The 27448-nt window shown below is 34.8% G+C and overlaps 1 protein-coding gene across 4 annotated transcripts in view; it reads right to left on the bottom strand.

Annotated features, from left to right (window-relative positions):
- The window catches only part of PRKN (parkin RBR E3 ubiquitin protein ligase), a 1838204-nt gene that overhangs the window by 273119 nt on the left and 1537637 nt on the right, over window positions 1-27448 (bottom strand). For all 4 annotated transcript variants that reach the window (XM_031968387.1, XM_031968390.1, XM_031968388.1 and 1 more), the window contains one exon: window positions 9779-9928. In XM_031968387.1, the coding sequence (XP_031824247.1) occupies window positions 9779-9928 (150 nt within the window). The remainder of the gene's footprint in view (window positions 1-9778; window positions 9929-27448) is intronic.

Here is a 27448-nt window from a genome sequence, read left to right as displayed (position 1 = left end):
AACTCTCCTGTATGAGCCTGAGGCAGTCATTTAACCCCTTTAGATCTCCATATCTCTTATCTATAACTAGGAGTCTCAGGCTTCACAGATATTGTTAATTCTATTACCATATGACTCACAGCTTTTCATTTATACTTGGAACAAAGACCTAGAAAAACTAAAGCAAAACTTTATTAGTGTGAGAACTACTAAAGTTTTTTATAATTTATTATTTGAAAGTCTCATCAATTCAGAAAAAAAAAGCCTTATCAAATAAAATCCTCTGTATTTTGACTGTTTTTTCTTCATTTTTTATGACAGGAAGAGAAAATGTGGGTTTGATTGTATTATTGGAATACCTGATTTGTTCTTTCAATGTTCCTTGTGGCACTTTTACAGGTATTTCAATACAAGTAAAAATATAAAAACCATAACAAAAACAACAACAAAAAAAACCCCGGTTATTCTAAAATGCATTAAAACAAAACAAAACAAAAAATAACCTTCTTATTTGACTTTCCAAGCAACTGTAGCAACAGAAAGGATTCTATCAATCATGGCAGAATGGTTTCTCCCAGAATTGATGACCTTTGTATTTTATATATATCCAGAGGTCATGCTCTGCAATATTTCTAGGCACTGCTATTAAGAATAACCATTTCTTTATGATAAATATGTCCTAGAAGAAAGTATTATTTGTACTGCATTATTTTAGGCTAGGACATTATTAAAAGGCTATATAGTACACTGACATAAGTAAGAGTTCTCCATTTTCACAGATCATTGCAAATCGTATTATACATGATCAAGAAAATAGTATTTCAGTCATTTTATGGAAAGTCTGTCATATTTTAGCTAAGAAACAACTTGCTTAGGAATTGGAGCATAAGGCATTGAAAAGATGCAATTCTGTTTTCTATAGGCTAAAGTGACCAGTCAATAGAAGGAGGCAAGGTATGATTACTGCCTGGAGCTTATTATGGAAGCTAGCAAACTAGCATTTAGCAATATTGAACAATATCTATACTTTTTCTATTTCTTTGAAAAATTTTCATATAAAATATACCTTGAGTTAGGTTTTTAATTTTTAGTTTTCTTTTAAAAATAAACTAACAATATGCTCAAATTGTTTTAACATAAAAGTTATGATTAAATTACAGATGTCCATAAAATTAAAATAACTTTAAAGGGGAAAAAAAGATTACAGTTTTCTTTTAGCATTGACTGCATGCATAATTTGAATTTAAGAGCTAAAAAAAGAAGATAAAAGAGTAAAAGAAAAGCTTGTCATTTAAGTTTTATTTAAAAGATTTATCTGAGTCACTATTTTGCCTTTGAGTTTGTTTTAATCTCCTTCACATTTTAAGACCAACAAAAACAAATACATACATAGCATGTTCCTTTGAAAGAATTTTGAAGTGACAATGATGAACATAAATCTCCAAGAAGAATCTTTACACACAGTAGGGTCCTTGATAAATATTTGTACAATGAATTTCAAACTACAGCACATCTATCTTCATCTATTAAGATTCACAGTCAAATGATGTAACATGAATCCCTAAAACCACTTAGAGAGTTGATCTCTAATAATTTGGGGATTTTGGTCTTAATGTGAATGAACAAATAAAATTCTTGGTTAATGCTCTATTCCCTAGCTTTCCAATTCATGACAGAAATCTCACTCTGCAATTCCAAGTGCCTTAAAAGATCATTTCCTAGGACATACAATAACCCAGGATAGAACCAAATATGATAAAGATGTTTTATTTATAGAGTATGCATGAGTTTAGATTGCCCCAGCCTTCTCTGTTGCCAGGTCAGTGAATATAATGTAGTCCATATTTTGTTGCTGTTTTCCAGCATTAAACATGTCAACATTTTACATCTCAGCCATAAAAGTTAGTGAGATAGGTCTGATGAATAGTAATAAGACCAAAAAAACTAAAATGAAGACAAAGCATAATGTGAATATCTTGGAAAATCAATTAATATTTTTATAAGCAGCAATAAAAATATTGTTGAGGACTAGCAGAGAGTAAGGTCAAACTAGTTGACCTCAATATATATTCTTGGTTGAGCTTTGCTTATCATTGTAAATAAATGTTGCACCCTCTGTCAAAATTGACATCTTAGTGCACACAAAGGCAAAAAATGTTATAAATTCACAGAACTCCTTATTTAGCTCAGGGCTCTCATTAAGGCATATAAATTTGATATCTGGAAATATTGCAGCACTGTTGGAGTCAGAGGCCATCTCACTGGTTTTTCTGCATCTTTGAAAAGAACACAATCATATATTGTGAATGTTATATTTGTGTGTGCCATGAAAAGTAAGTGTATAAATAATTAGACACTTATTAAATGTTTTTGATAGTGACTTTTGATGTGAAAAGGCAAGTAATTGAATCACAAGGTGAAGAGTGCTAAATCCATACTATTGTGGATGAAAAATAATGACAACCAGTAAGCAAGACAGAAGCAGGAAATTCCTGACCAGATGAGAGGAGAGATGAGAAAGGAACAAGTAAGGAGTTACAAACTGGATTTCTTTGGAAGACCTTTGGAAGGTAATATTGGGCAAATAATAGATATAGGCACTAGTGCATTGATAAAAGTCTACTAATTGTGTATCAGACACTAATGGATAAACAGTATTGGATCATTTGAAAAAAAAAATCCCATTATAATAAAATCTCCCTTGGGAATTCCTGGTCTTATGAGTAGACAAGGCAAACAGATTGCTTGCCGGGAAGTATTAATGGCAAGAATGAGAAGACTTTGGATCTCTCAGCTGATAACAGACAATGGAGAGTAGTATTCCATTAATCTGAAGAGACTGTACAATGTTTGCTATTCTTCCAAGCTGCAATAATTTGGATGGAACCATGATTTCAAACATGTGAGTTCTCAACACTGGAGCCATTGACTACAACCAATTCATGTCTTTGGATCCTTTGCAATTCTAAGTCATGTCTTTCCCATAATCCTGAAGAATTGAAAATGCACCAGAAGTCACTGTCTTGAATTTTTTTTTTTTTTAACATATGAGAAATGGATCTCAGGGCATCATTCAGAAAAATCAATTGTTATCCCACATCTCACTGCATGACTGGTCTACCTTCTTTTTATGCTATAACATGTCTTTAAGGTAAGAAGAAACTGAAATTCACAGAATGAACTTGCTCCAAGTTAAATAAATATTAAATAAAAGAATTAGGGTGAGAATTCAGGTTTTTGTCCGTGCCAGTTTTTTCCCCCTTTAATTTGTACTGGTGATTTCAGTCATATGGAAACTAACTTCATTAAGGCAAATTTGGAGAGTTTCCTTAGAAGTTAAGTGATTAGGGGCAGCTATGTGGTGCAGTGGATAGAGCACCACCTCTGAAGTCAGGAGGACCTGAGTTCAAATCTGATCTCAGACACTCAACACTTCCTAGCTGTGTGATCCTAGGCAAGTCACTTAACCCCAATTGCCTTGGGGAAAAAAAAGGATATAAGTGATTTGTCAATGGTCATACAGCTCGTATATGCCAAAGATAAGATCTCAAACCAGGTCTTCTTGATTCCAAAAGCTATGATTTTCCCCATAAACCTCCTCCAACACTCTGACCAATATTATTAGTATAATAAACAAAGGATATGTGTGTATATTATATATGTATATTGTCCAGCTAGGTTTGAATCTTCATAACCCCATGGATCATACCGTCCATTGGCTTTTCTTCACAAAGATACTGAAGTGGTTTGTCATGTCCTTCTCCAGCATAAAGGCAAACGGATAAGTGATTTTCTCAGGGTCATAGCTATCATCTGAGGCTGGATTTGAACTTAGGTCTTCCTGATTCCAAGAATGTATACAAACTCTATTATAAATATAAGATATATTCTATATATGTGTGTGTGTATATATATATATATAAATGAATATAATAAATATTTATTAAGCACCACTATGTGCCAGATACTGTGTCAAGTGCTGGAGATAAAGATTAGAAAAAGAAAGTCCCTGTACAATCTAGTAAGTAGTAGTAGTAAGGGGAAGATAATACATAATAGGAATTAGAAAAGGGAGAAGAGGGCAGAGAATATCCAGCCAGGGGCATTATGTACAAGAGTTAACAGGGTAGCTGGAAGAAAATGAAAAGTTGCCTAAACTGGGTAATTAATAAATGCTTCCCTGCTTGCTCACCTCAATATTTCAGGAATTTGTAATTTAAACCAAGTATACTCCTTAGTAAAGTCTTCATGAATTGCTGTGAGTAAAAACCTATGTCTTGACCAAACTTTAAGGGATAAGTAAATTGCTCTATACTTTGCTAGACCTATCTTCTGACAACAAGTATGGTCAGTAGCATTTTATATGGCATTTTGTATTTAAATAAACATTGCTCTGAGAAGGGTCTGTAGACTTCATTCTATTGCCGAAGGGGTCCATGACATACAAAAAGCTTAAGAACTTCTTATCTAGTCCCAATCCATCATTTTACAAATGGGGAAATTGAAATCTAAAGGGTTTAAGTGACTTGCTCAAGACAACATAAGTGGTAAATGGAAACATTGTAATTCAAAATATAGGACTTCTGACTCAGTCTCTCTCCTCTTCAGTTTTTTTATCCCTAACTGCTCACATAATTTCTATTGTATCCACACTGTCCCTTAAGTAAAATATATTTAACATTAAGAGTGCTGTAAACATAATTTGATATTGGATAATGATTTAGATACAACTGCAAGACCTTGTGCCCTAGGTTATTGCTATGAAAATCCATTATCCTTGCCTGTAAATACATAGAAGTGATGGTTAATGGAGAGTTCTACTTTGTAGAATTTCAGATAAACAAACTGTCCTATTAGTCTCTGCTTATTTAATTGATTAAGTTCAATGTGTCCAGTAGTAAATATTACTTGCTATTACTTTCCATGTGAGTGAAGCTTGAGAAAGCAGCTTCCTTTTGCTACTGATTTAATTTCTAATTGTCCAACATTTTAAGAAATTATTAGCAATCATACTAGTATTTCTAATTTTCAAATGTGATCTAATTCAACGTTTTGGAAAAATTACGACAATTCATGTGATAAACTTTGGAGTTAGGAAGCTAGACAATTGAGAGTTAGATAAACAACTAAGACTCTATTATGGATAAGCTGCTAATAAGTATTGATTATGGACCTGCGTTGGGTATTGCAAAGAAAGAGAGGAACATTGTATATAATCTGAAGCTTTTTATTTGCTTTGGAAGAGTATATTAAAAACAATCAGAGAAAAGATAGGTAAAATTTCAAGTTTTAAAATTTTATGAATGAAATTGGGTTAAATGGTAAAGATGTTCTTGAATATAAAATTTTTAGGACACAAAAATGAATTTGAAGAAGAACCAGTAGGGAAGATATCTAGAGACATTTATGTTTGTATCAGTAACTCACTGTTCATTTCAGACATTTTATAAAAACTACTTTTCAGACAAGATGATGGTCAAATAAGTGATAGGTCCTTTGGTTAGGGGATAGGTGGGCTGAAGGTAATGCCTTTTAAAAATGGGTGCATAACAGATTTGAGTCTGATGTTTTGAGTTCAAATTATAATTCTGTTACTTACTAGGGACTTTGAATAAAATGCCTATCTTCTCTGGGACTCAGTTTCCTCACTGAGAAAATGAGGCGGCTGAACTGTGAGATCTTTCTAGTTCCAAAGTTATGGTCCTATGAATAAGTAACACATACTCTTCTTAACAGTAGGATTAGAGGAAATGAGACCTTTAATCAGGTAAATGTCAGAAATAGCAATTTCTTGCTGACCTGACTTCAGGTCCATGGCTCTTTTTTTTTATTATATCATTCATTGAAATCATTTTTCAGTAATATCTTATCCTATCTGAAGTTTACTTTGCAAAGATACTAGAAGGGTTTACCATTTTCTTCTCTAGTTCATTTTATAGATGAGAAAACATCTTAAAGGCAAACATAGTAAAGTGACCTGCCAATAGTCACACAGCCACTAAGTATCTGAGGCTGGATTTGGAGTCATGGAGATGAGTTTTCCTAACTCCAGGTCTGGTGCTTTATCCATTGTGCCCCCATAATACTCTGATTCTCTAATAAATAATGGAAAAGAATACAAAACTACTCATTTCTTATTCTAATTCTATTTTTTAAATCAAGGGTAATTGGTCATCTTCACATTGTACAGTGCAGGATAAAAATTGTCAATAGAGGGATTGAAATCCAACCTAAGTGAAGACATGGTTGAAGAACCTATCTGTCTTTAAAAAATTCAGCCTTTTGGAACAGATGAAATACCCCATGGGGTAGCAAATTCTTTCAGAAGTTATTGCTATGTTAATAATAGTGATGTCTGAAAAACTGTAGAGATAAGGAGAGGTAGTGCAAGAGGGAAAATGAGTAAATGGTCCTAATTTTTACAAAGGAGAAGACGACTAATCCTTCATACTCTAGGAGGGTGACTTTGTTTCCTGGTGAGCTAGTCATTTAAATGTTTTCATTTATGCTGGATGAAAGAACAAGAATCCAGAAGGATTTCAAGAGGTTAGAATAGTGAGTTGAATCTAATAAGATGGAATCTACGTAGGATCAATATAAATAATGTCCTGCACTTTGGATTAAAAAAATCCAAGACAAGTACAGAAAAGAGAGGCTGAAGATAGACAATATTCCATCCAAAGAAGACCTGGAAGTTTTAGTGAACAACAATCTCAACAAGATTCAAGAGTGTAACAGGGCAGTCAAAGAGCTAATGAAATATTTAGGCTGCAGTAATAGAAGTGCTGTATGACTAATGTGGAAATAAGTTTTGCATGATTGCACATACATAACCTATATGAAATCACCTGCCTTCTCAATGAGGTGGGTAAAGAAGGGAAGGAGAAAATTTGGAACTCAGATTTAAAAAAAAAATGTTAAATTTTGTTTTTTAAATGAAATTAGGGTAGAAATAAAATACTAAATCATTAAAAATCATATAAAAAGTAACAGAAATGTATTTAGTGTCTGTGATTCAGAAATCCAGAATGCTGAGACATTCTGCTTCTAACAGATACTCCTTAACTAGCATGTTCAGGTTTGCACATCATATTTACAGTCAGAAAACCAATGAGCTACAATGAGCCCCTAGCTCCAATTTACTCTTTGAATAAGAGCTTCCCAGCATCACTAGATTGTTTATTTCCTGCAAATCGAATCCATTTCAAACAAAAAAAAAATAGACAAAAACTTACTTTTTACTGAAATGATCAGAAATTAGGTACCAGGTGAATTATATCCACTGAGAATTCTTAACTCAGGCCCTCATCATCTCTCATTAGATTCCTGAAAGTTTTACTGTCCCATGCATATCTGTACTGCAATCCATCCTCTACAGCTACCCAACTGATTTTTCTATAAATACAGATTTGACCATTATTACTCATTACTCCCTTACTCAGTAAACTCCAGTGGTTCCCTGTTGCCTCTAGAATTAAATATTACTCTGTTTACATTTTTAAAATTCTACAGAATTTGGCTCCATTATATCTTTTGAATCTCATTTCATATTAACCTGCATTCCAGCTAAAATGGCCTCTCTTTTCCTCATACATAATGTTGCATCTCTCTCCTCCTTGTCTTTGCAAAGTCCAGCTAGGGATGTCTTTTGTCCTCATTTCAACATCATACAATCTCTCCACTGTCTTTAATACAACACTCAATTATTGTCCAAGTATGTGAAACCTCTATTGTAACTGCTCTCCTTAAGAAACTATTTTGTATTATTTTATATATACCCACATTCATACATATATGTATACACACATACACATATCTCCTCTACTAGAACAGAAGCTTTTTTCTATTAGGGACTGTACCATTCATTGTATTCTTGTCTACAAAGCCTAGCACAGTTCTTGGCACTTAGTAGGCACTGAATAACTTTGCTAGTTAAATGATTGATTTTAGCTCTGAGAAAACTTGAGGTCTATATGACAACTGTTTCAAGTAACTGAATTGCTATCACGTGGAAAGGGGTCTTAAAACCTTGTTTCCTTGACCCCATAAGGTAAAACTCCAGAAATGAGTGGCTACTGCAGAGAGGTGGATTTCAGATTGCTATCAGGAAAAATACTCTAGTAATCAAGAGTTGTTGAGATGATATTTTGGCTTGTTTGAGAGGAAGTAGATACCAATCAGTGGAAACTCAAGTCAAGTTCAGTTGACTTCTGGATGTATTATATAAGGGATTCCTAGTAAGTTATGGGTTTGAATGGATAATTTGTAAGATTCCTTTTGACTTTGAGATTCACTGATTTAATAGAAGATATGGCTTATCTATATATGAAATGGTCATTTCTATATTAATAGTTTCATTCATTCATATTTTTGCATAGAAATGCCTGCATTGTACCCTACCAGGCCCTGTGGGGAATGAAAATATGTACAAAGAAACGGACTAAGTTTGTAATCTAAAGAAATCAAATATATAGATATACATTAAAAGATGAATACCAATATAAGCTATTATATGACTCATGATAAGTTTTTAATAATAAATGTTATGTGTTCAGAAAAAAGGAAAAACCAAGAAAGGAAACACACAGTACTTCCCTAAAGCTGGCACTGTGGAAGCCACTTAGAGCACATGTAATCAGCATGGATTGTTCAGCAAAATGATGATGACTAATGCTGAAAAATAGTTTGATTTACATAATTTCTGAGGATAGCCAAATTTACTTGGGCTTTAATGCAATCATGAAAGTTAATCCAGAGGCACTGCTTTCTCTTTAGTTATTCTTGTTTTTCCATTACTTTCTACCACTTCCATTTCCTTTCCTTTCTAGTTCTGTACCAGGTAAAAGAGCCTAGGTAGGGAACACTGTGCTTGATATACCCAATGCATGGACAGAGACAAAGTTTTACCAAGGTCGACAGATGTTACTCTATACTCAAGTGACTTACTGTGTTCACCAAACAATTACATTTTGCCCCTGTCTCTGATATTTTTAATGCCCCACCCCAAGTCCTCCATTAAGTTTCAATGTTAAAAGAAATGCTTCTCCATCAAAATTCAACAGCATTTTATAAGCTGTTTTCCTGCCTGCACTAAATTTAATATCAGGATTATTATCCATTTGTCATTTCAACCTGTAATTTAGTGAGCCTTTTGTGTCTGAAGTATATTTTCCCTCCACCCCCTTTCCTCTAGCTTTTATCAGGATATTCATTGAAACCTCGGTCTAGGACATTTGGTTTGACCTCTTAGAACAAATATTTTCAGTGTTTCCGATTCTGCTTTCCTAAGAGGCACCATTAGTTCTGCTCAACTCTATTCAAAATAGCTTTTATGACACAATACAATTTCAACATCTCTATATTAATCTTCATTTTATTTCTCCAAGTACTTACACAAACCCTGTCACTGGGATATCACTGATGGGACATTCTGTCTCTCTTTTACTCCTGTCTACTTAAAGGCACCACTAACACAATAATAAATGGTTTATGGAGAATCTGCTGAGCATTGGAAGAAAAAGTTCAAGAAGTGGCCTTGTCTTTGACAACTGTTCATAGGAACTACTTAGATCAGCAATCTCTCAAATGAATTACACAAAAGAATTCTGGTATGACACATTAGTAATCCTTTCCTACCTGGACCACTGAATTCTAGTTTTTAGACACTTCAAAAAACAAACTAAACAAACCCAAAACAAAACTTGATGCCATAGTAAAAACATTTCTCCAGTTCAAATGAAACAAACAAATAATTCAAACCAAAATACCAATGAATTCAAAAAGTAGAGTCTGTCCTTACCCCACAGCCCAGGCCATTGCTTGGCTCACATGTGATTTTCCTCACTCCTGGTTCAGGGAGTAGACCTGCTCCACACCCTGGACTGGGGCACAGTACCCCTCCCATTTGCAGGACCCATTCCTCAGCTCCATAGCTTTGATATCGATTGTACTATTAAAAAAATAATAAAAACATTTCAAAAGAAGAAGCAATATGAAAGAAATAATGCAATATTTTTCATAACAAACACAAAGTTCAAAAGCCAGTGGAAGAATAGTGTACGAAAAATGGTAGATTTGGAGTCAGATCAATTTGGATCAATCCTGTAAGACTACCAGCTGGGTGACAATGGGCAAGACACTGAACCTCTCTGAAATTTACTTAACTCCCTAAGATTTATCCCCTTTCCCAGATAGAATGTATATCCTATTGGAAAGGATAAAGAATAATAATTATTATAGTACCTACTAGGTACTAGACACTAGGTTCTAGGTGCTAAGTGAGATACAAATATCTCATTTGATAAGAGACAATCTATACCCATATACATATAAACAAATAAACTTCAAAAAACTTGGGGAGAAGGATGTGGTTCAAGAAAGATCTCTTATAAGGGCTAATGCTTGAAATTATCCTTTAAGAAAAGTAATGAATGCTAAGACATGAAAATGAGGAGGGAATATATTCTAGCTATGAGGGACAGGATATGGTGAAACATGGATATAGGAATGTCAATGTCATGTGTAAATATTAAAAAGAAGGTCAATTTGGCTAACACTCAAAATAGTTTGGCCTAACCATCCACTTAGGGGGAAAAAAATGGAGGAAATTTACTTATTGTCCTGACTATGAAAAATAGTTTGGGCAAGCTGTAAAGCAAATCCATTAGTGTATAATAATATTAATAATGTGATATTTTCATAGATCTTCAAGGTTTGCAAAGTAATTTGCCTCATTCAGGATGTATGTATATTTTGTTTAGTCATTTGTGTCTGACTCTTTGTGACCCCATTTTTTTTTTTAAGCAGATATCCCAGAGTGGTTTGTAATTTTTGCTCCAAATCATTTTACAGTTAAGAAAACTGAGGCAAGATCCAATGACCTTGTGATGAAGAGAGCCATTTATACCCAATGAGAGAGCTGTGGAAACTGAGTGTAGATTACAACATAGCATTTTCACTCTCTTTGTTGTTATTTGCTTGCATTTTATTTTCTTTTTCATTTTTTTCCTTTTTGATTTGATTTTTCTTATGCAGCAAGATGATTGTATAAATATATGTGTGTATATACATATATATCTTAGATTTAACATATATTTTTATCACATTTAACATATATTGGACTACTTGCCATCTAGGGGAGGGGGCAGGGGAAAGGGGGAAAATTGGAACACAAAGTTTTGTAAGGGTTAATTTTGAAAAATTATCCATGCATATGTATTGAAATTAAAAAGCTTTAATAAAAAAGAAGAAGAAGAAGAAAACTGAGGCAAAAAGTTCATCTTGTCCAAGATCACACAGATATTAAGTGTCTGAGGCCAGATTTTAAATCAGGAAGATAAGTCTTCCTGACTCCAGATATTCTCTCTGTTATGCCATCTAGATGTATATAATATATACAGCCATATAGATATAACTATATCTCTTGGAAATATAATAGAAATGGATATTTAGTTGAGCATAGAACTGAACAAGAGAAGAGCAGGTCAGATTTCTTTTTTATTGATAAGGATTATAAATCATTAGCATGCTATTTTGAATTGTAGAAAAAATAGCTTGGTTTTTTTTTAACCAGTGGTGGTATGTTATAGGCCAGAACTCTGAAACAAAGGATTCTTATAAGGTACTAAGTCAGTGCAATTGATAGAGACAATAGTTATCTAATTTAGCATGGTTCAGTATGATTGATTTAATCCTACAAGAAGAAGCTATGGGCCAGAACTTGAAACAAGATACTAGGTGGAATTGGGGAGACAGTGGTTAAATTTAGATTAGCACTGATTTAATCCTACAACAAATAATGGTTTCCTAGTAATATAATGATTGGTTTGTACTCAGTGTGTAGCATATAAGCTAGAAGCCTCAGCTAGAGAGATTCAGAGACAAGCGGACAGAAGGCTGGAGGCTGAAGGCTGGAGCACAAACCCTTGGACTCAGAAAGATTCATCCCATCTTATACCACTTTGGTGGCAGGCTCTCTCCTTCTTCACTTCCCCACTGAAACCAAGACTCCGGAAGGCCTTCAGAAAACTAGCCAAGCCCCAAGTGAAGGAGAAAGGACTTTGAAAGAGATAATTGGACTTTAATACCTGGATATACTTGTGGTGATTACTGAACTGAAATGAAATTTGCCTCCAGAGACCCCAAGAAAACCTCAACAGAGACCATTACATTTTAGAGCGAACAATACATTTTGGTGCCCAATGTGGGGCTGACATGATCCTGAGCTCAGTGGAGAAGGCTTCGACCCTGATTTCAGTAGAAAAACTTCTCTGACCCAGAAATTAGGTTAAGTACAAGAAGGAAACTTTGTAAAGGGCAAAACTAGTGTTTCAGCTGAAATGGGACAGATGTTTAGAAAACAGCCTTCTTTTCCAACTCAAGGAAAATGTGTCAAAAGCTTGATCAGACTGAAAAAAAATCAAGGTTTAATTGTAACTTGGGAGCAGATCATTGAACTTTTAGAAACAGTATAGTATACATCTTGTTGGTTCTCTAAGGAAAAAATTCAATTTAGACAATTGGAAATTAGTAGGAGACCAAATATGTGAATACTATAATGATTATGGACCTGACAATTTCCAAAGAAACACTTTACACATATAATTTAATACAACTGGCTTTAAGAAATTATATGTTATAGAATAAGGAAAAAAAAGAAAGAAGGAGAGGGAGGATTCAGATGAACTAGGTGAAAAGGATGAAGAACTGGATAAGAAAGGAGTTAAGTACAATTCTGAGTGTGGTGCTTCACAGTAGGAGAAATTGGGTCATTCCCCATCCCCTGACCTCCCTCCCTCAATTAACCCTTCATGGGTGGAAGGAAAAGGAGGAGGGGGAAAGGCAGTAACACAATCAGCACCATGGATGAAGCAGCCTATGACAAGATTACAAAAGGCACTGGTTAAGGCAAAAGAAGGACAGGATATATCTGATTTAATAAATGCATACCCTGAGATTGAAGAGCTTGACTTTTCAGGTCAACAAAAGAGAAGATACACTCCTTTTGATTTGGAAAAAATTAAGGATCTGAAAAAGGGTTGCACTCTTTAGGGGGCTACACTGGCTTATGTTAAGATGTTACTAGAGAATTTGGCTTATGAAATTTTAACTCCTAGTGATTGGAAACCTATAGCAAGGACATGTTTAGAACCTGGACAAAACTTGTTGTGGCTTTCAGAGTATAGTAAATTATGTAGGATTCAAGCCCAATGCAATAACAAACTGCAGTTAACATACAAAACACTTTTGACCAACTAGCAGGTGAAAGTCAGTATGCAGACAATTCAGCACAGACTAATTACCCCATGGCAGCATATGAGTAAATTGCTACTGCTGCTATAAAAGCTTGGGGTTCCCTCCCAGGAAAAGATGGAGGGGAAGTCTTTACAAAAATAGAGCAAGGTCCCAATGAACCCTTTGAAGATTTTGTGGGATGTCTGCAAACAGCTGTCACAAGAACCACTGGAGAAAATGCAGCTACAAGTATTGTGATAAGACAATTGGCTAAGAAAATACCAATGAAGTTCACAGAAGAATTATATAGGGACTACATAAAGATGCTCCTTTAGAGAGATCATAAGATGCTATGCCACAGTAGGCACAAATGCTTATTATACCCAGACTATGATGAACATGGGAAGACAGGGTCCCTCTTGGCAAGGGACTTGTAGAGAGACTTGTCAATGTTTTCAGTGTGGAAAAATAGGACATCTGAGAGCCCAATGTAGGTATGGAGATAGAGTGAGAGGACAGGGTGAGAGAAAACACAAAACCCCATGTCCAAAATGCAACCGAGGTTTCCACTGGGCCTCAGAATGTAGACTGACCCAGAAAAATGAGAGGTGGGGCCCAGATTCAGGCCCACAGGTAGGGTATGATGGCAGCTGAGGCTACACACAGAGACTCTTTAGAAATTCAATATTAAGACATGATCAATCAGTCAGAAGGCAATCAGATGGCAGAAAGGGATTACAACTGGGGAGAATACAGGCTTTTTAACCTAACAGAAGGTCAGTGTCCAGTATAAGCAGCTCTACTATCTTTAGATAATTACCAGGTGGTGAGGAGAGATCCAGAAAGTGGTAAATGGAAGGGACTAGAGAAGTAAACTGCTTGAAGAAGAGGGTTTGCTTGTATTTCTACAGATGGAGAAGGAATCAGATGGGTGCCAACAAGCTATATTCACCTTGTCCATCAGAGACAGAAAAAGAGAAAAACCTCAAAACAAAGGAGATGATCTTCTGACACTGAAAGAAATATCTGAAACTGAAAGAGCATGGCTGATAAGACTGTTGCAGAATTTTAAAAACAGCAGGAATCATTGGATTTTCTGAGATAAAAAAAATTTGTTGATAAGACTATTACAGAACTTCAAAACTTGCAGGAATTATTGGATCCCTGGCACATGAAGTAATGGACAATAGATTCCTTTTGAACTATTTCTAGGACTTATGAACGTGTATAATTCCTCATGTTGATTCATGTTATTTATTACCTCATTACTAGTCTATGTTACTATGTACTTATGTAATTTATATAATTATGGGTAATACCTCCCATATTGATGGATTTATGTATACCTGTTTTAAGAGTGAGACCCTTCAGAAACCTGCTAATCTGATTTGATTTCCCATTTCCTTTGGTGTTTTCATATCCCTTCCTGAGACATCAGGGAGGATGTGATCACTGGTGTTTTCACCCCTTTTTTGAACAGTCAGGGAAGGTGGGGTCACCTCCTTTTTGGGGGGTTCTCACCTCCTTGAGAAGTCAGGGAGAGCATGACCCGCTATGTTCTAAAACAAAAGAAAGTGGGAAATGTAAGGATTCTTACAAGGTACTAAGTCAGTGGAATTGATAGAGATAATAGTTATCTAATTTAGCATGGTTTAGTATGATTGATTTAATCCTATAAGGAGAAGTTATGGGCCAGAACTTGAAATAAGATACTAAGTGGAATTGAGGAGACAATGGTTAAATCTAGTTTAGCATTGATTTAATCCTACAACAAATAATGGTTTTCTAGTGATATAATGATTGGTTTGTACTCAGTGTGTAGCATATAAGCTAGAAGCCTCAGCCAGAGACATTCAGAGACAAGTGAACAGAAGGCTGGAGGCAGAAGGCTGGAGGCTGAAGGCTGGAGCACAAACCCTTGGACTCTGAAAGATTCATCCCATCTCATACCACCTTGGTGGCAGGCTCTCCTCCTTCACTTCCCCACTGAAACCAAGACTCCGGAAGGCCTCCAGAAAACTAGCCAAGTAAAGGAGATAAGACTTTGAAGGAGACAATAAAGGATTTGGACTTCAATCCCTGGCTATACTTGTGGTGATTACTGAACTGAAAGGAAGACTGCCTCCAGAGACCCCAAGGAAATTGAAACTGAGAACATTACAATTATATATTTTTTAACCTTCTATAAAGTCCTTTTCCACAAAAGTCTTGCTCTAAAAATGATAGCTGACTTCATATGTGTTAAACTTTGGAATGCACTTTACAGACATCTGATTTCATCTTCACAAGAACTCTGTGCAGTAGGTACTGTAGTATCATCACTATTTTATAGATGAGGAACTAGAAACTCAGAGATATTAAATATGCCAGTGGTCACACAATTAGTAAACATCAGAAGTATTTCCTAACCTGATTTCTAGCACTTTTTCAGCAATCACAGTATTATCTTCCACTCTAATACTTCACAATTCTATGAATCCTTTCTAGTGTGGCCCATGACCAGTCCTACCAAACTAGAAGAGCTTTGCTAACAGGCCTAGGACTAGTTTTTTTGTCTATAATCTGACATTCAGTCTAAGTGCAAAGAAGCTCAATAACTAAAAGCTTGGCTACCAGATGATCATTCAATCAATCAGTAAGCATTAATTAAGCACTTAATATGTGATGGGCATTGTGAAACACTAGAACTACAAAGAAAAAAAAATAACAAAATCAGAATTAGTAGTTTATTCTTTGTTTTGTAGGCACAAAGGAGTTAAGGAACATTTTTCATAAAGTAAAAAAATCATAACAGTACATTAGGAAAACAACTTGGGTGGCAGTGTGGATAATGTAATGGAGAAAAGTATGATTAGAGTCAGAAAAAACAGTTTGAGGACATTATTAGAGCCTTGGGAAAAAAAAGATAAGGGAATATGCTAAAGCAGTTGTGATGGAAGTACAGGAAGCCAGTCAAAAAAACCCAAGATATAATGAAGGCATAAATGAAAAGAATTAGACCAATTATTTGATGTAGGGCCATGATGAGAGGAGAGAGTTAAAGTTACAAGGCTGAGTGTCTGACAGGATCATGGTACTATCAACATAAATTGAGAAACTGGGGGATGGGCAAGGTTAGAGTCAAAAGAGATCTAGAGGTCATCTCTTTAAACTTTTCATTTTATTTTATCTTACAAATGAGGAAATTTTAGCCTAAAGAGATTGTAATTTGGCCAGAGTCACAGGAAGCAGAGTCAGGGTTTGAACTAAGGTCTTCTAATTTTAAATTCAATGATTTTTTCAATGAACCACACAATCTTCTAATATTCAATTTTAGACATTTAGAGGTTGGAACATTTTAGAAGAGATATATGTAATATAGGATTGAAAAATCAAAGAATCATAGACTTTCAGAGTGGGCAGGGACCTCATTAACCAACAAATCCATCTGTGAATAAGAATCCCTTCTATAGTTCATCCAACAAGTGGTTAATCAGTCTTTTCTGGGAAATCTTTAGCTAAGGGGACTATAAGGGCAGATAGATGGTACAATGGATAGAGTACTGGGCTTGGAATCAGGAAAATACATCTTCATGAATTTAAATTTGGATTCAGATGTGTGACTCAGGGCAAGTCACTTAACCCTGTTTGTCTCAATTCCTCATCTGTCAAATGGAGAAGGAAATAACAGACCATTCTAATATCTTTGCCAAGAAAACTCCAAAATGGAATCAGGAGAAGTAAGAACATCAATAACAACAGCAAAAGGGGATTATAGAACTGGATCCCTAGAAAGAGGCTGGGGGAGGAGACAGAAATTTGGGATCATTGATATAGAAGTGATCTTGAAATCATAGGAGTGGATGATTGCTAAGGAATTAAGTCTAGAGACTCAAGAAAACTAAGGAAAAAATATTAGAAAACATTTATTTTTAAAGGGTGGGAAGGTGATGCAAAAGTAGCCAAAGAGATAGAAAAAAGGTATAGTCAGAGAGATAGGAAAAGAATCATGGAACAAATTCCAAAGAAAGAAAATATGTCAAAAATAAAGTTGGAAGGGCTAGGTCAGTTGTCACAGGGGAAGCAATGGCTATGAACATGGGGGAAAATGACACCACTTGATTTGGCAACAAGAAATTATTAGTTTTGAAATGGCTCTTTTGGTAGAGAATCTAATTGCAAGGAGTTGAGGAATATTCATATAGTAGGTGAGAAGACAGGCTGAATAACTAACAAGTGGTGTCAGCTTCAAATAGAAGCAGACCACATATTGCTATAAAATTCCATAAATTAACATTATCTATGTTGTATTGAATTTTGAGATTATTTTGTTAAACATTTTCCCAATTACATTTTAATCTGGCTCGGGTAGCATTCAGGAATATTGCAGTCTCTTGTGGCTGCGTCTGAATTTGATACTCTTGACAAAGTTTTGAAGAAATTGGAAAAGGAGAAAGATAAGATCATAGTGTCAGAAGGTGACAAGTTTAGAAATTTTTCTTTCTTTTCTTTTCTTTTTAGAAAAAGACTTGTTTTAGGTTGAGAAGCAGCTATAGAGGGAGAGATCAAAGGTACATAATAGAAAAGTGATGACTTGCTGAAGTAAGATTACAGAACACACAGGAATAGAAAGAATGAAAGGTATAATTAGAGAAATTAGCATCAGGTTTCCTTTTGAGAACATGAAGGAGGAAAGTAGGAAAAAAAAGAGAGAGGGAGAAAGACAGAGAGGGAAGGAGGGATGGAAGGGAAGAGAGAGATAGAAACAGAGACAGAAGAGAAAAAGGAGGAGAAGGAGGAGCAGAAGCAAGAGAAGGAAAAGGAGAAGGAAAAAGAGGTGGAAAGAGAGTGAGAATGAGAGGGAGTAGAAGGACAAGGAGAAGAAGATGATGGCAACAATGACAATGACTACTGAGAAAACTAGAACACTTGAATGAATAAAGGAGAGAAGTTGTGAAGTGTTATGATATTGAGGGGATGCAACTTCTAGGAGAAATATAGCAGCAATCCTGAGGCCCTCTGACCTTAGCTATTGTTCTAACAATCTGTCAATGATTCTAAAGTCTCATGGCTTTAGGAATACTATAGTATAGTCCTAGAAACTTTGTTGATTGCCACATAACAATTTGTTGGGCATTGATTAAAGACTACTCCTCAGTTCTACTTCGGGACCATAAAATTAGAATACCAGTGACATGAAGAACCAGCTCTCTCTGAATTTTCCTATAAAATTTTCTTCTCGGTCCTGGTTTTTTGCTAAATCCTTTTGGAATTTAGCCTATTTCAATTGGTGTCAGAATTAACAATAAACTTTGCTCCTTGACTTGGAGATGGGTTCAAACATGCAAAATCTTACAATACTGGTCTACAATCCCAATCTTTTGGGGTCTTTTTTGACCCTCAACAATACTGCTATATGATGATTGTTTCAATGATCTCAATAATAGGAAGCAAGAGAATGAAAGAAGAGGGAAGTAAATTTGTACTTTTGGAATAGTCACTGTAGAAAAAAAAAAAAAAAAGGTCCAGTTATGTTTAGATTTAATATATTTATTTTAAATTATATATAAAATAATCTTTATGATGAATTACAGTAGCATATGGCAACTCAGATAGGAATCAAGAAAGAGGAAGATATTCAACAGAAAAGGAAAAAGCATTCATTATTTAAATTAGTTGCCAGAGATCCAAGATTGAGTAAGAAGGCAGGTAAGTCCAAAAACACTAAGGTAGCAGGGAGAAATCAAGGGTTGGGAATATGCTTTCCCAACAACTCTTAAAATTTTGAAGGGGAAGGAATCTCAGAAATAATCTATGCCAAGTCATTTATTCTATAGATGAGGTAATAAATTCAGATTTTGTCCAGATCTGTTGAAGGTCAAATAGTTTATAAATACAGTTCAGTAGGTTTTTCCCCTATTATATCAGTACTTCCTATTATAAAATATTTATTTTGATACTGTGAAAAAGCTTTATCATATTAGTTATTAATTTAAAGAATTCAGGGAAAAATTATTACTATTAATAGATTTAGTAATAGGAGGATCTAGGGAGTTCTATATGTATAGGTTACACACATACACACTCCCCCCCCCAACATTTTCATTTTTTTTTTTTATTTTGATCCAAACATCACATTGGTATAAGTGACCTTAGGATGAAGAACTCATCTGTCAGTACAGAGCAATATTTTCTTTATGACTTACTAGAGTCAGAGTTTCCTGAGGGTGTTAAGAGGTTGTGACTTGCTTAGGATTTCATAGCTAATATGTCAGTTCTGTATCTTTCTGACCCAGAGGCCAGCTCTTTATCCATCATGTTACACTGGTAGTTGACTAACTAGTACCAAATTGTTTGCCTAATTTGCTTGACACATGGTTACTACCTGCCCAATTTAGTAATGTGTGTAGGAAAAACCCATTTCAACAATACAAATGAATTGAATTTAATAAGCATTTATTATTTATTAAGCATTTACTCTGTGTCAGACCCTGTACTGAGTGCAAGGATATAATAGAATTAACAAGAATATGTATTTCATTCTGCTAAGTGGAAGGGATACAGATGTAAAGGTGTGGCTCTTTCAGACTTACAGTTTTGCTGATTAAAAAAACCAAAAATATGAGATTTGAATATTAAAATAACCTATTCCCGCTGCACCCAAGCCTTCCCCCCCAAAAAAAACAAAAAACTGTCTACTTTCCTACTTGGTCATTTGAGAATCTTAGAATTAGGAATGGGGAATACTGAAACTCAGAGATATTTTGTGATTGTTAGGCAAATGTCCATTACTTGGTTAAGGTCCAGTTTGCATACTATTTGATTATGATATGTTTTGCTGAGAAGACCTTGTCCTACACTAGAAATGTTGGCCCCAGCAAAGAGTCTGGAAGGCTCTGCTACGTGCACTGCTACCTTTTCCTAGGAGAGAGAAACTATAGAGGCCAGAAAACAGAATGAAACTAGTGCCTGAAAATGGAAGGTTGAAAATACCCGTCCTTTCTGAGAAGGTGTAGCTGGCAGCAGAGATGCTACCTGCAGAGGAGCATTGCAGCTTAGCAGAGATACTGCTACCCTTCTAACACAGATGACACATTCAAAAGGAACTTTATGGAAACTGAGGCCTGCAATTCCAGAGTTGTGAGTTGTCTTATTCATCTGTGTTTCCTATTCATGTGCCTTACTGTTAAGGTATTTTAAATTTGTGCATACTCTTCCTATAAATGCTCTCTCTGTCTGAGGGAGAGTTAGGTTTATGGGAAGACTGTTGTGAAATTATTTCTTGTTTTGTCTTTGACCTTTAATTAAGAGTGAAATTGAGGGATAGCTAGGTGATGAAGTGGATAGAGCATGGGCCCTAGAGTTCAGAGGACTTGAGTTTAAATGTGGCCTCAGACATTTAATAGTTGTGTGACTGTGGCAAGTCACTTTTTCTCATTTTAAAAAAAAAGTTAATTAACTCAATTGACCACATTTTCTCATTTTAAAAAAAAGTTAATTAAATCAATTGACCAATGTGACTAGGAAGCACATAAAATTAGCATATTATCTTGCTAGAATCACAGGATTTCAGAATTAAGAGAAATTTCAGAAATTATCTTCTATAATCAGTAGTAACTGATCAGGAATCCATCCTTTCAGAAAAGATCCAGCTTAAAGACCTTTAAGACAGTTATGTCATTTCTGAATCAGTCAGATTTTAAAGAAAAATTCTCCTTACATAAAGTCTATATTTATCTGTAATTTCCATTTACTGTTACAAAGCTTGCCCTCTTTAGACAAGGAAAATCATCTTGTTATGTTGTATTGAATAGAACCTTGGAGATCATTTAATTGAATATCTTTGTTTACAGATGAGTAAACTGACACTCAGATTTAAGTTTAATTCAACAAACATGTATTTAAATTTGCGTCACATACAAGCTATACACTGAGGACATAAATACAAAAATGAAATAATCTTTGTCCTTAGGTAAATATTCTACTGCAGGTATCCAAAATAGACAATAGAATTAATGATTGATTTTTGAACTTATATCTTTTGATTTAATTGATATATCTTGTCAGCATCAAGGCTGAGATGAAATGTGAACCTTGACAACAAATTTACTCCATCCATTATTTGGAAAGCTAAATAGTCACCTTCAAGATATAGCCAATTTTATCAAAATTAATGGACTCCAGAATTCATTAAGATGTAACCCTACTTATATTTAGACACAAATATATTAATTGATTAATTAAGATAGCATTTATTAAACACCAGTGATATATCACTTATTGTGCTTGGTTCAAGGATACAAAGAAGAAATACAAAGTCTGCCTTTACGGAGTGTATGTTCATTTGAGGGAGATAGGTACAAAAACAAGCATATGCAATAAATAGAAGGTGATTATTTTTTGTCGGGGGGAAGGAAACTAGCAGTTGAAGGAATCAAAAGAAGTTTCATCCAGAAGACAGATACCAAACAGAGTTTTTAAGAAAATGGATTCTCAGTGGCAGAGTTAAGGAGTGATAGCCAAAGTAAAAGTTTAGTGAGGGCAAATGGAGCATTCTATGCAAGACTGGCTGCACCATAGAGAGCAGAAAGAGGAGTAATATGTAAGAAATCAGGAAACATAAGTTGGGGTCAGGTTGTGAATGGCTTTAAAAGTCAAACTGGGGAGCTTGTGTTTAATGTAAGAGGAAACAGAGAATCACTAAAGATCACTGAGGGTGAGAGTAACATAATATGGTCAGACCTCTTTCTTAGGAAAATGGATGTGTGGAAGATAAAACAGAAATGGGAGAGATTTAGAGCAAGAAACCTAATTAGAAGTTCATATGATAAGGAGTGAGAGCCTGAACCAGGATGGTGGCTGTAAATAGAGAGAAATGAACAGATGCAAGAAAGGTGGCAGAGAAAATAATCACAAGATTAGGCAGCTGATTGAATATGTGGCATGAGGAAAAGTGAGGAGTAAGAATAATAGCAAGATGGAAAACCTGGGTGATTGGCAGAACTCAAGAGAAATTGCTAAATTAATTTTTTTCTAGTAAATTTATTTATGATTTATGTTGGGAGAGAAAAATCAGAGCAAAAGAGAAAAACTATGGAAGAGATAAAAAAAAAAACAGAAAAAAAGAAGTGAACAAAGCATGTGTTGACTTACACTCATTCTCCTTAGATCTTTTTCTAGAGGTGGATGGCATTTTCTTTCCAAAGTCTTTTGGGATTGTTTTGGATCACTAAACTACTGAACCAAGCCTGTCATGGCTGATCATTGCACATTCTTATTGTTATCATGTACCATGAATTCCTGGTTCTGCTTGTTTTTCTCAGCATCAGTTCGTGTGGGGCAGCTAGGTGGTGCAGTGGATAGAGCACCAGCCCTGAAGTCAGGAGGACCTGAGTTCAAATATGATCTCAGACACTTCCTGGCTATGTGACCCTGGGCGAGTCACTTAATCTCAATTGTCTCAGCCCCCCCCCCCCCCCCCCCAAAAAGCATCAATTCATGTAAATCTTTCCAGGCCTTTCTATAATCAGCTTGTTCATCACTTTTTTTTTTTTATAGAACAATAATATTCTATTAATTTCATTTGCCACAATTTGTTCAGGCATTGACATTGCTAAATTAATCAGAAAATTAGGCTTGAGGTGAGAAAAGCAAAGTTCTGTTTTTAAACATGAGTGTGAGATACCTACAGAATATTCACTTTGAAGTATCTGATAGACAATAGGGGAGGTGTTTTACTGGATATAGAGATTTATCAGAAAGGATGGTTAAAACCCATGGGAAGCTGTGGGATCACCAAGAGAGAATACTGAAAGAGACGAGGGCTCAGGACAGAGGCTTGGTGGTGTGTCCACAGTTAGTGGATGTGATATGGATAATGATCCAGAAAAGGAGCTTGGGAAAGAGTAGTCAGAGAATCAAGAGAAAGCAGTGTCAGAGAAGCTCATAGAAGAGCAAGTAGGGTCACATAGTAAGGCAAGATTCAAACTCAGGTTTTACTAATTCTGACTACTTCTCTAACCATGTGATATATAGTCTCCTGGTGTGAGGATCTGGATCTCTGCCTCTGCAACAAATCATTCCTGCTCTTCTTGAGACCTTGCATATATGAAAGAAGGCCTTTATTGACCCAATATCACTTTAGACTTGTGTTTGATTGGTTCTCAACGTAGAAATTGCCCCTTCTATCCCATTTTGCCTGCTTCAGATTAGACCCAACAATTGATCTCATTATGTATTTGAATATTTGTTGCTATTGTTGTTTAGCCATTTTTCAGTCATGTCTACCTCTTCATGACTATATTTGGAGTTTTCTCAGCAAAGACACTGGATAGGTTTGCTATTTCCTTTTCTAATTCATTTTACAGATGAGAAAACTGAGGCAAACAGGATTAAAGGACTTGCCCAGAATCATACAACTAGTAAGTATGTGAAGTCAGATTTAAGTTCAGGAAGAGTCTTCCACTTCATTACATACCAGCCTTATGTTTGAATATACATATTTATATGTCTTTACTTAGTAGAAACTGTCTTTGGAATATGAGAACCTAGCTCAAATCCTGCCTCTGATACCTATCTTGGACAATTGGCTTAACTTTCCTGAACTTCAATTTCCTTATTGATAAAGTTAAAAGGTTGGACTGGATGGCCTCACAAGTCCCTTCAAACTCAAATATTATGTATCATCTTCAGAGCTTTATACTATGTATAAAATTTATAAAATATAAAAATACCTCCTGGCTTGATGCTGAGAATAAACTTTAGAACTTGTCCACCTCACAGTCTTACTTCAGTAATAACTATCTGAATTTTAGGTACTGTGTTGGAAAGATATGATTAATTTATAATATGGGAATTTTGTGGAAAACTATTTCTCACATACACACAGGATGATAGAAAGCTCCATATAACATATTAATATTTTAAAGAGAATATTTGTCTTTAGGATTTATGTGAGTGATGATGATGATATTTACCTTTTCAATGATCTTTCAACCCTTTAATTCAACAAGCATTTATTAAGCACTTATCATATACAAAGGGATACACTGAGCGCTAGTTTTACTGAGGCTATTCATTATTAATTTGTACTTTCTGGACATGTTTCCATGAAATGAATAAACTACACCTAATCAAGATAATTGATAATAGGCTACCTACTGCTTTCAAAAGTGCATGAAATTCATACTAACATTAACAAAAAATAAAGCCAAATATGAAAAAAGAAAAAAAAATAATAGCTTTCAATATTTCAACAAATCCCAGTGAAAAATAATACTCTCTTAGACTGACCTACTTATTACTATGTTTTATATTTTGTTACTATGAAGAGTAAATAATTTAACTAACACATGTCTGATTATAGATTCCTGTAATAACAAAAAAGGCTCATTTAAAAAATGAAAGAAAGAATCTAAATAAGAAACCATGGGAAAATCAAAATAAAACAAAGATGGTATTTTAGTTTATGGTTGGTTATTTAGAACATACCACCAGTAAGAGCAAGGTCACAAGGTTTAATTCCCAAATGTCTCAGTTTTAGATTTTCTCTCTTTCTATTATGGCCATTGAGTAAACACTTTGACAGATATTAGTAGTGCTATGAACACTGCACCTCCTTTGCTATTCTTGACCAAGCCATACCACAAAATCCCCTATAAAAATTTTATCCAACATGCTGGAGGTCTCTACCCCAACTAAATGCTATTGTTTGGATCTTGATAAATAATAAAGATAGATCGGTCCATGCAACACTGGTCCAATTCTATTTCTATTTGTATGTTTCTCTGATAACATCCTTTATGCATCTTTCACGTGCAATTCTTTTTTGGTTCATGCTTCAATCTTTTCATACCCACTGCTACATCTCTTCACTGCTTTTTGGGTGACCTTTTTGGGTGACCTCCAACCTCAAGTCTTCACATCATGGTATCCCATTCTTTATCATCATTGGTATTGAAAAGAATAACAGCAATAAAAATAAAAAAGAAAGAAGTTTCAAGGAGAAACCAGAAATTATGAAAAATCTGGTACAATTTGCCAAATATATCCAGCCCATTTTCCTTTTTCATTAATCGAGTGCTGTTTATTGTCCCTTTAGACTGACTATTAATGCATACATGTGTGTGTATATATATCTATATCTATATCTATATGTAAAATATATATACATAATATATATTTGTATATACACATATACATATACAAATAGTATAAAGGTAATTATAGATAAGTTCTGATTGTCTATTCAGTGATATATTATAGTCTGCCTATCATAGATTTTAGTGAATATCCCAGACTATCTTGAAATGCAATGCGAAGAAAATTGACTTCATTACAATTCAAAATTAAAGTTAATTAAAATGTATTTTATACCTAAAGATATAAGTTTAGGAAGAATAAAGCAATACTTGACACCGAAAAATGTGGCTCAATGGGGCAAGTAGATTTCTGCATAATGAGATATTTCTGATAGCTAGGTGAAAGAGTAGATAGTGTGCTGGGCTCAGGAAGACCTGAGTTCAAATATGGCTTCAGGCATTTACTATCTGTGAGATTTTGGGCCACTCACTTAGCCTCTGTTTGCCTCAGTTTCCTTAATTGTAAAGTGAGGATAATAATAGCACCTATTTCTCAAGGTTGTTGTGAAGATCAAATAAGATAATATTTGTCTATCAGTGTCTGGCACATAGTAGGCATTTAATAAATGCTTGTTCCTTTTCCTCTAATTCTGCAAACAAGTACATATAATATAGAGGGAAAAAAAATAGTTAATTTGGTATAAAACCAGTCAGTTTTTGGCCTTGGGGGTGATATTTTGTCCTTCAAAAGACTGAATATAGAAACTTTCTAGTGTGATAATCTAATATTGGCCTTAGGGGGTCCGAGAAGTTGTGGATTCTGGTTTTTGGTTGGCTTTACCCATGAAATGGAGTAAATAAAGGCAAAATATGGGGTTACATGTGACTGCCATTTTATAAAAAATAAGAAGAATTATTATTAAAAATATTTAATAATTAAGAATTATTCTTAATTTTCTAAAAAGGAAAAAATACATGACATCTCTCTATTGCTATCCCTGTCTCTGTCTTTGTCCCTGTCCAGTACAAGAAGAAGGTCTTGGACAGGGTGTAGGAATGAGTTGTTCCAAAGGACTCAACACATCTTTACTATCTGGGTCTCAGAACCATTAGAGAACGTAGTTCTCTAGAAGTCAGAGACAATGAAAAAGAATGAAAAACATCACAGGACTAGAGATCTATCATTCCTTATGCAAGGACAAAGTCCCAAATCCTTTTCCTTTCTTTACATATGATTCAAAGTCTGCTAAAGTGATAATTCTTTCTCCAGATTCTGAGATTTTTCTTTCTAGTCTCTCATGCTCCCTGGAACCCTTGATTTATTTTTGATAAATTTCTCTTTAAATTAGATCTCCTCATTTCATACTTTCCATCTTCTCATGCAAATGAAAATCTGACTCTTCTTAGAAGATACTATAACACTGGTCACTTCCAGTATTTGAGTCTTCCTCTTATACATTGTCTCTATACACTAAGCAGAGAAGAAGAAAGAAAAATCGGTCATCTTTACTCTTCATTTCTACTTCCATATTGTCTCTTTGCACTATCAATCAGTCAATTAAAAAAAATTCATTAAACATCTACAATGTGTCAATCACCATGCAAGGTGTTGGTGGAATAAATATGAAGAATGAAAATATTTTTATTCTCAAGGAGCTTATATTATGATAAGACAACAAATAGATTCTATAAGTAAAATAAATAAATAAATAAAAAGAATAAATGCAAATAAAGAAGTTAACCAAAAGTAACTCGAGAGGAAAAACATAAACAGGGTAGATCAGGAAATAGTTATTGTGGAAGGTAGTACCTGAATTGAAACTTGAAGGAAGAGAGAGTTTCTGTGAGGGAGTGAAGTTGTTGTAGGAGAGAGTAGAAGACCAAAGGCAATGAGATAGAGCGTGCTGTGTGAGGAACCTAGAGAATAATAATCACAGGGTAAAGGAAAGGGGATCATGTACAAGTAAGTTTATAAGAGAGGCTACATCAGACTGTCAAAAGTCTTTCAGGGGATTATAGTAAAAAGAAAATGAAGCCACTGGAGTTTACTGTTTAGGGGAGTGACAGTCATATTTGCACTTAAGGAAAATCACTTTGGCAATATATAGATTGGACTGAAATGGAGTGAGAAGAGGCAGGGAACTTAATTAAAAGGCTGTTTCAATAGTCTAGGAAAG

This window comes from Sarcophilus harrisii, chromosome 4 (genome assembly GCF_902635505.1).
Source record: "Sarcophilus harrisii chromosome 4, mSarHar1.11, whole genome shotgun sequence".
In the NCBI taxonomy this organism is placed as follows: Eukaryota; Metazoa; Chordata; class Mammalia; order Dasyuromorphia; family Dasyuridae; genus Sarcophilus; species Sarcophilus harrisii.
This window is presented reverse-complemented; position numbering and strand designations above follow the sequence as displayed.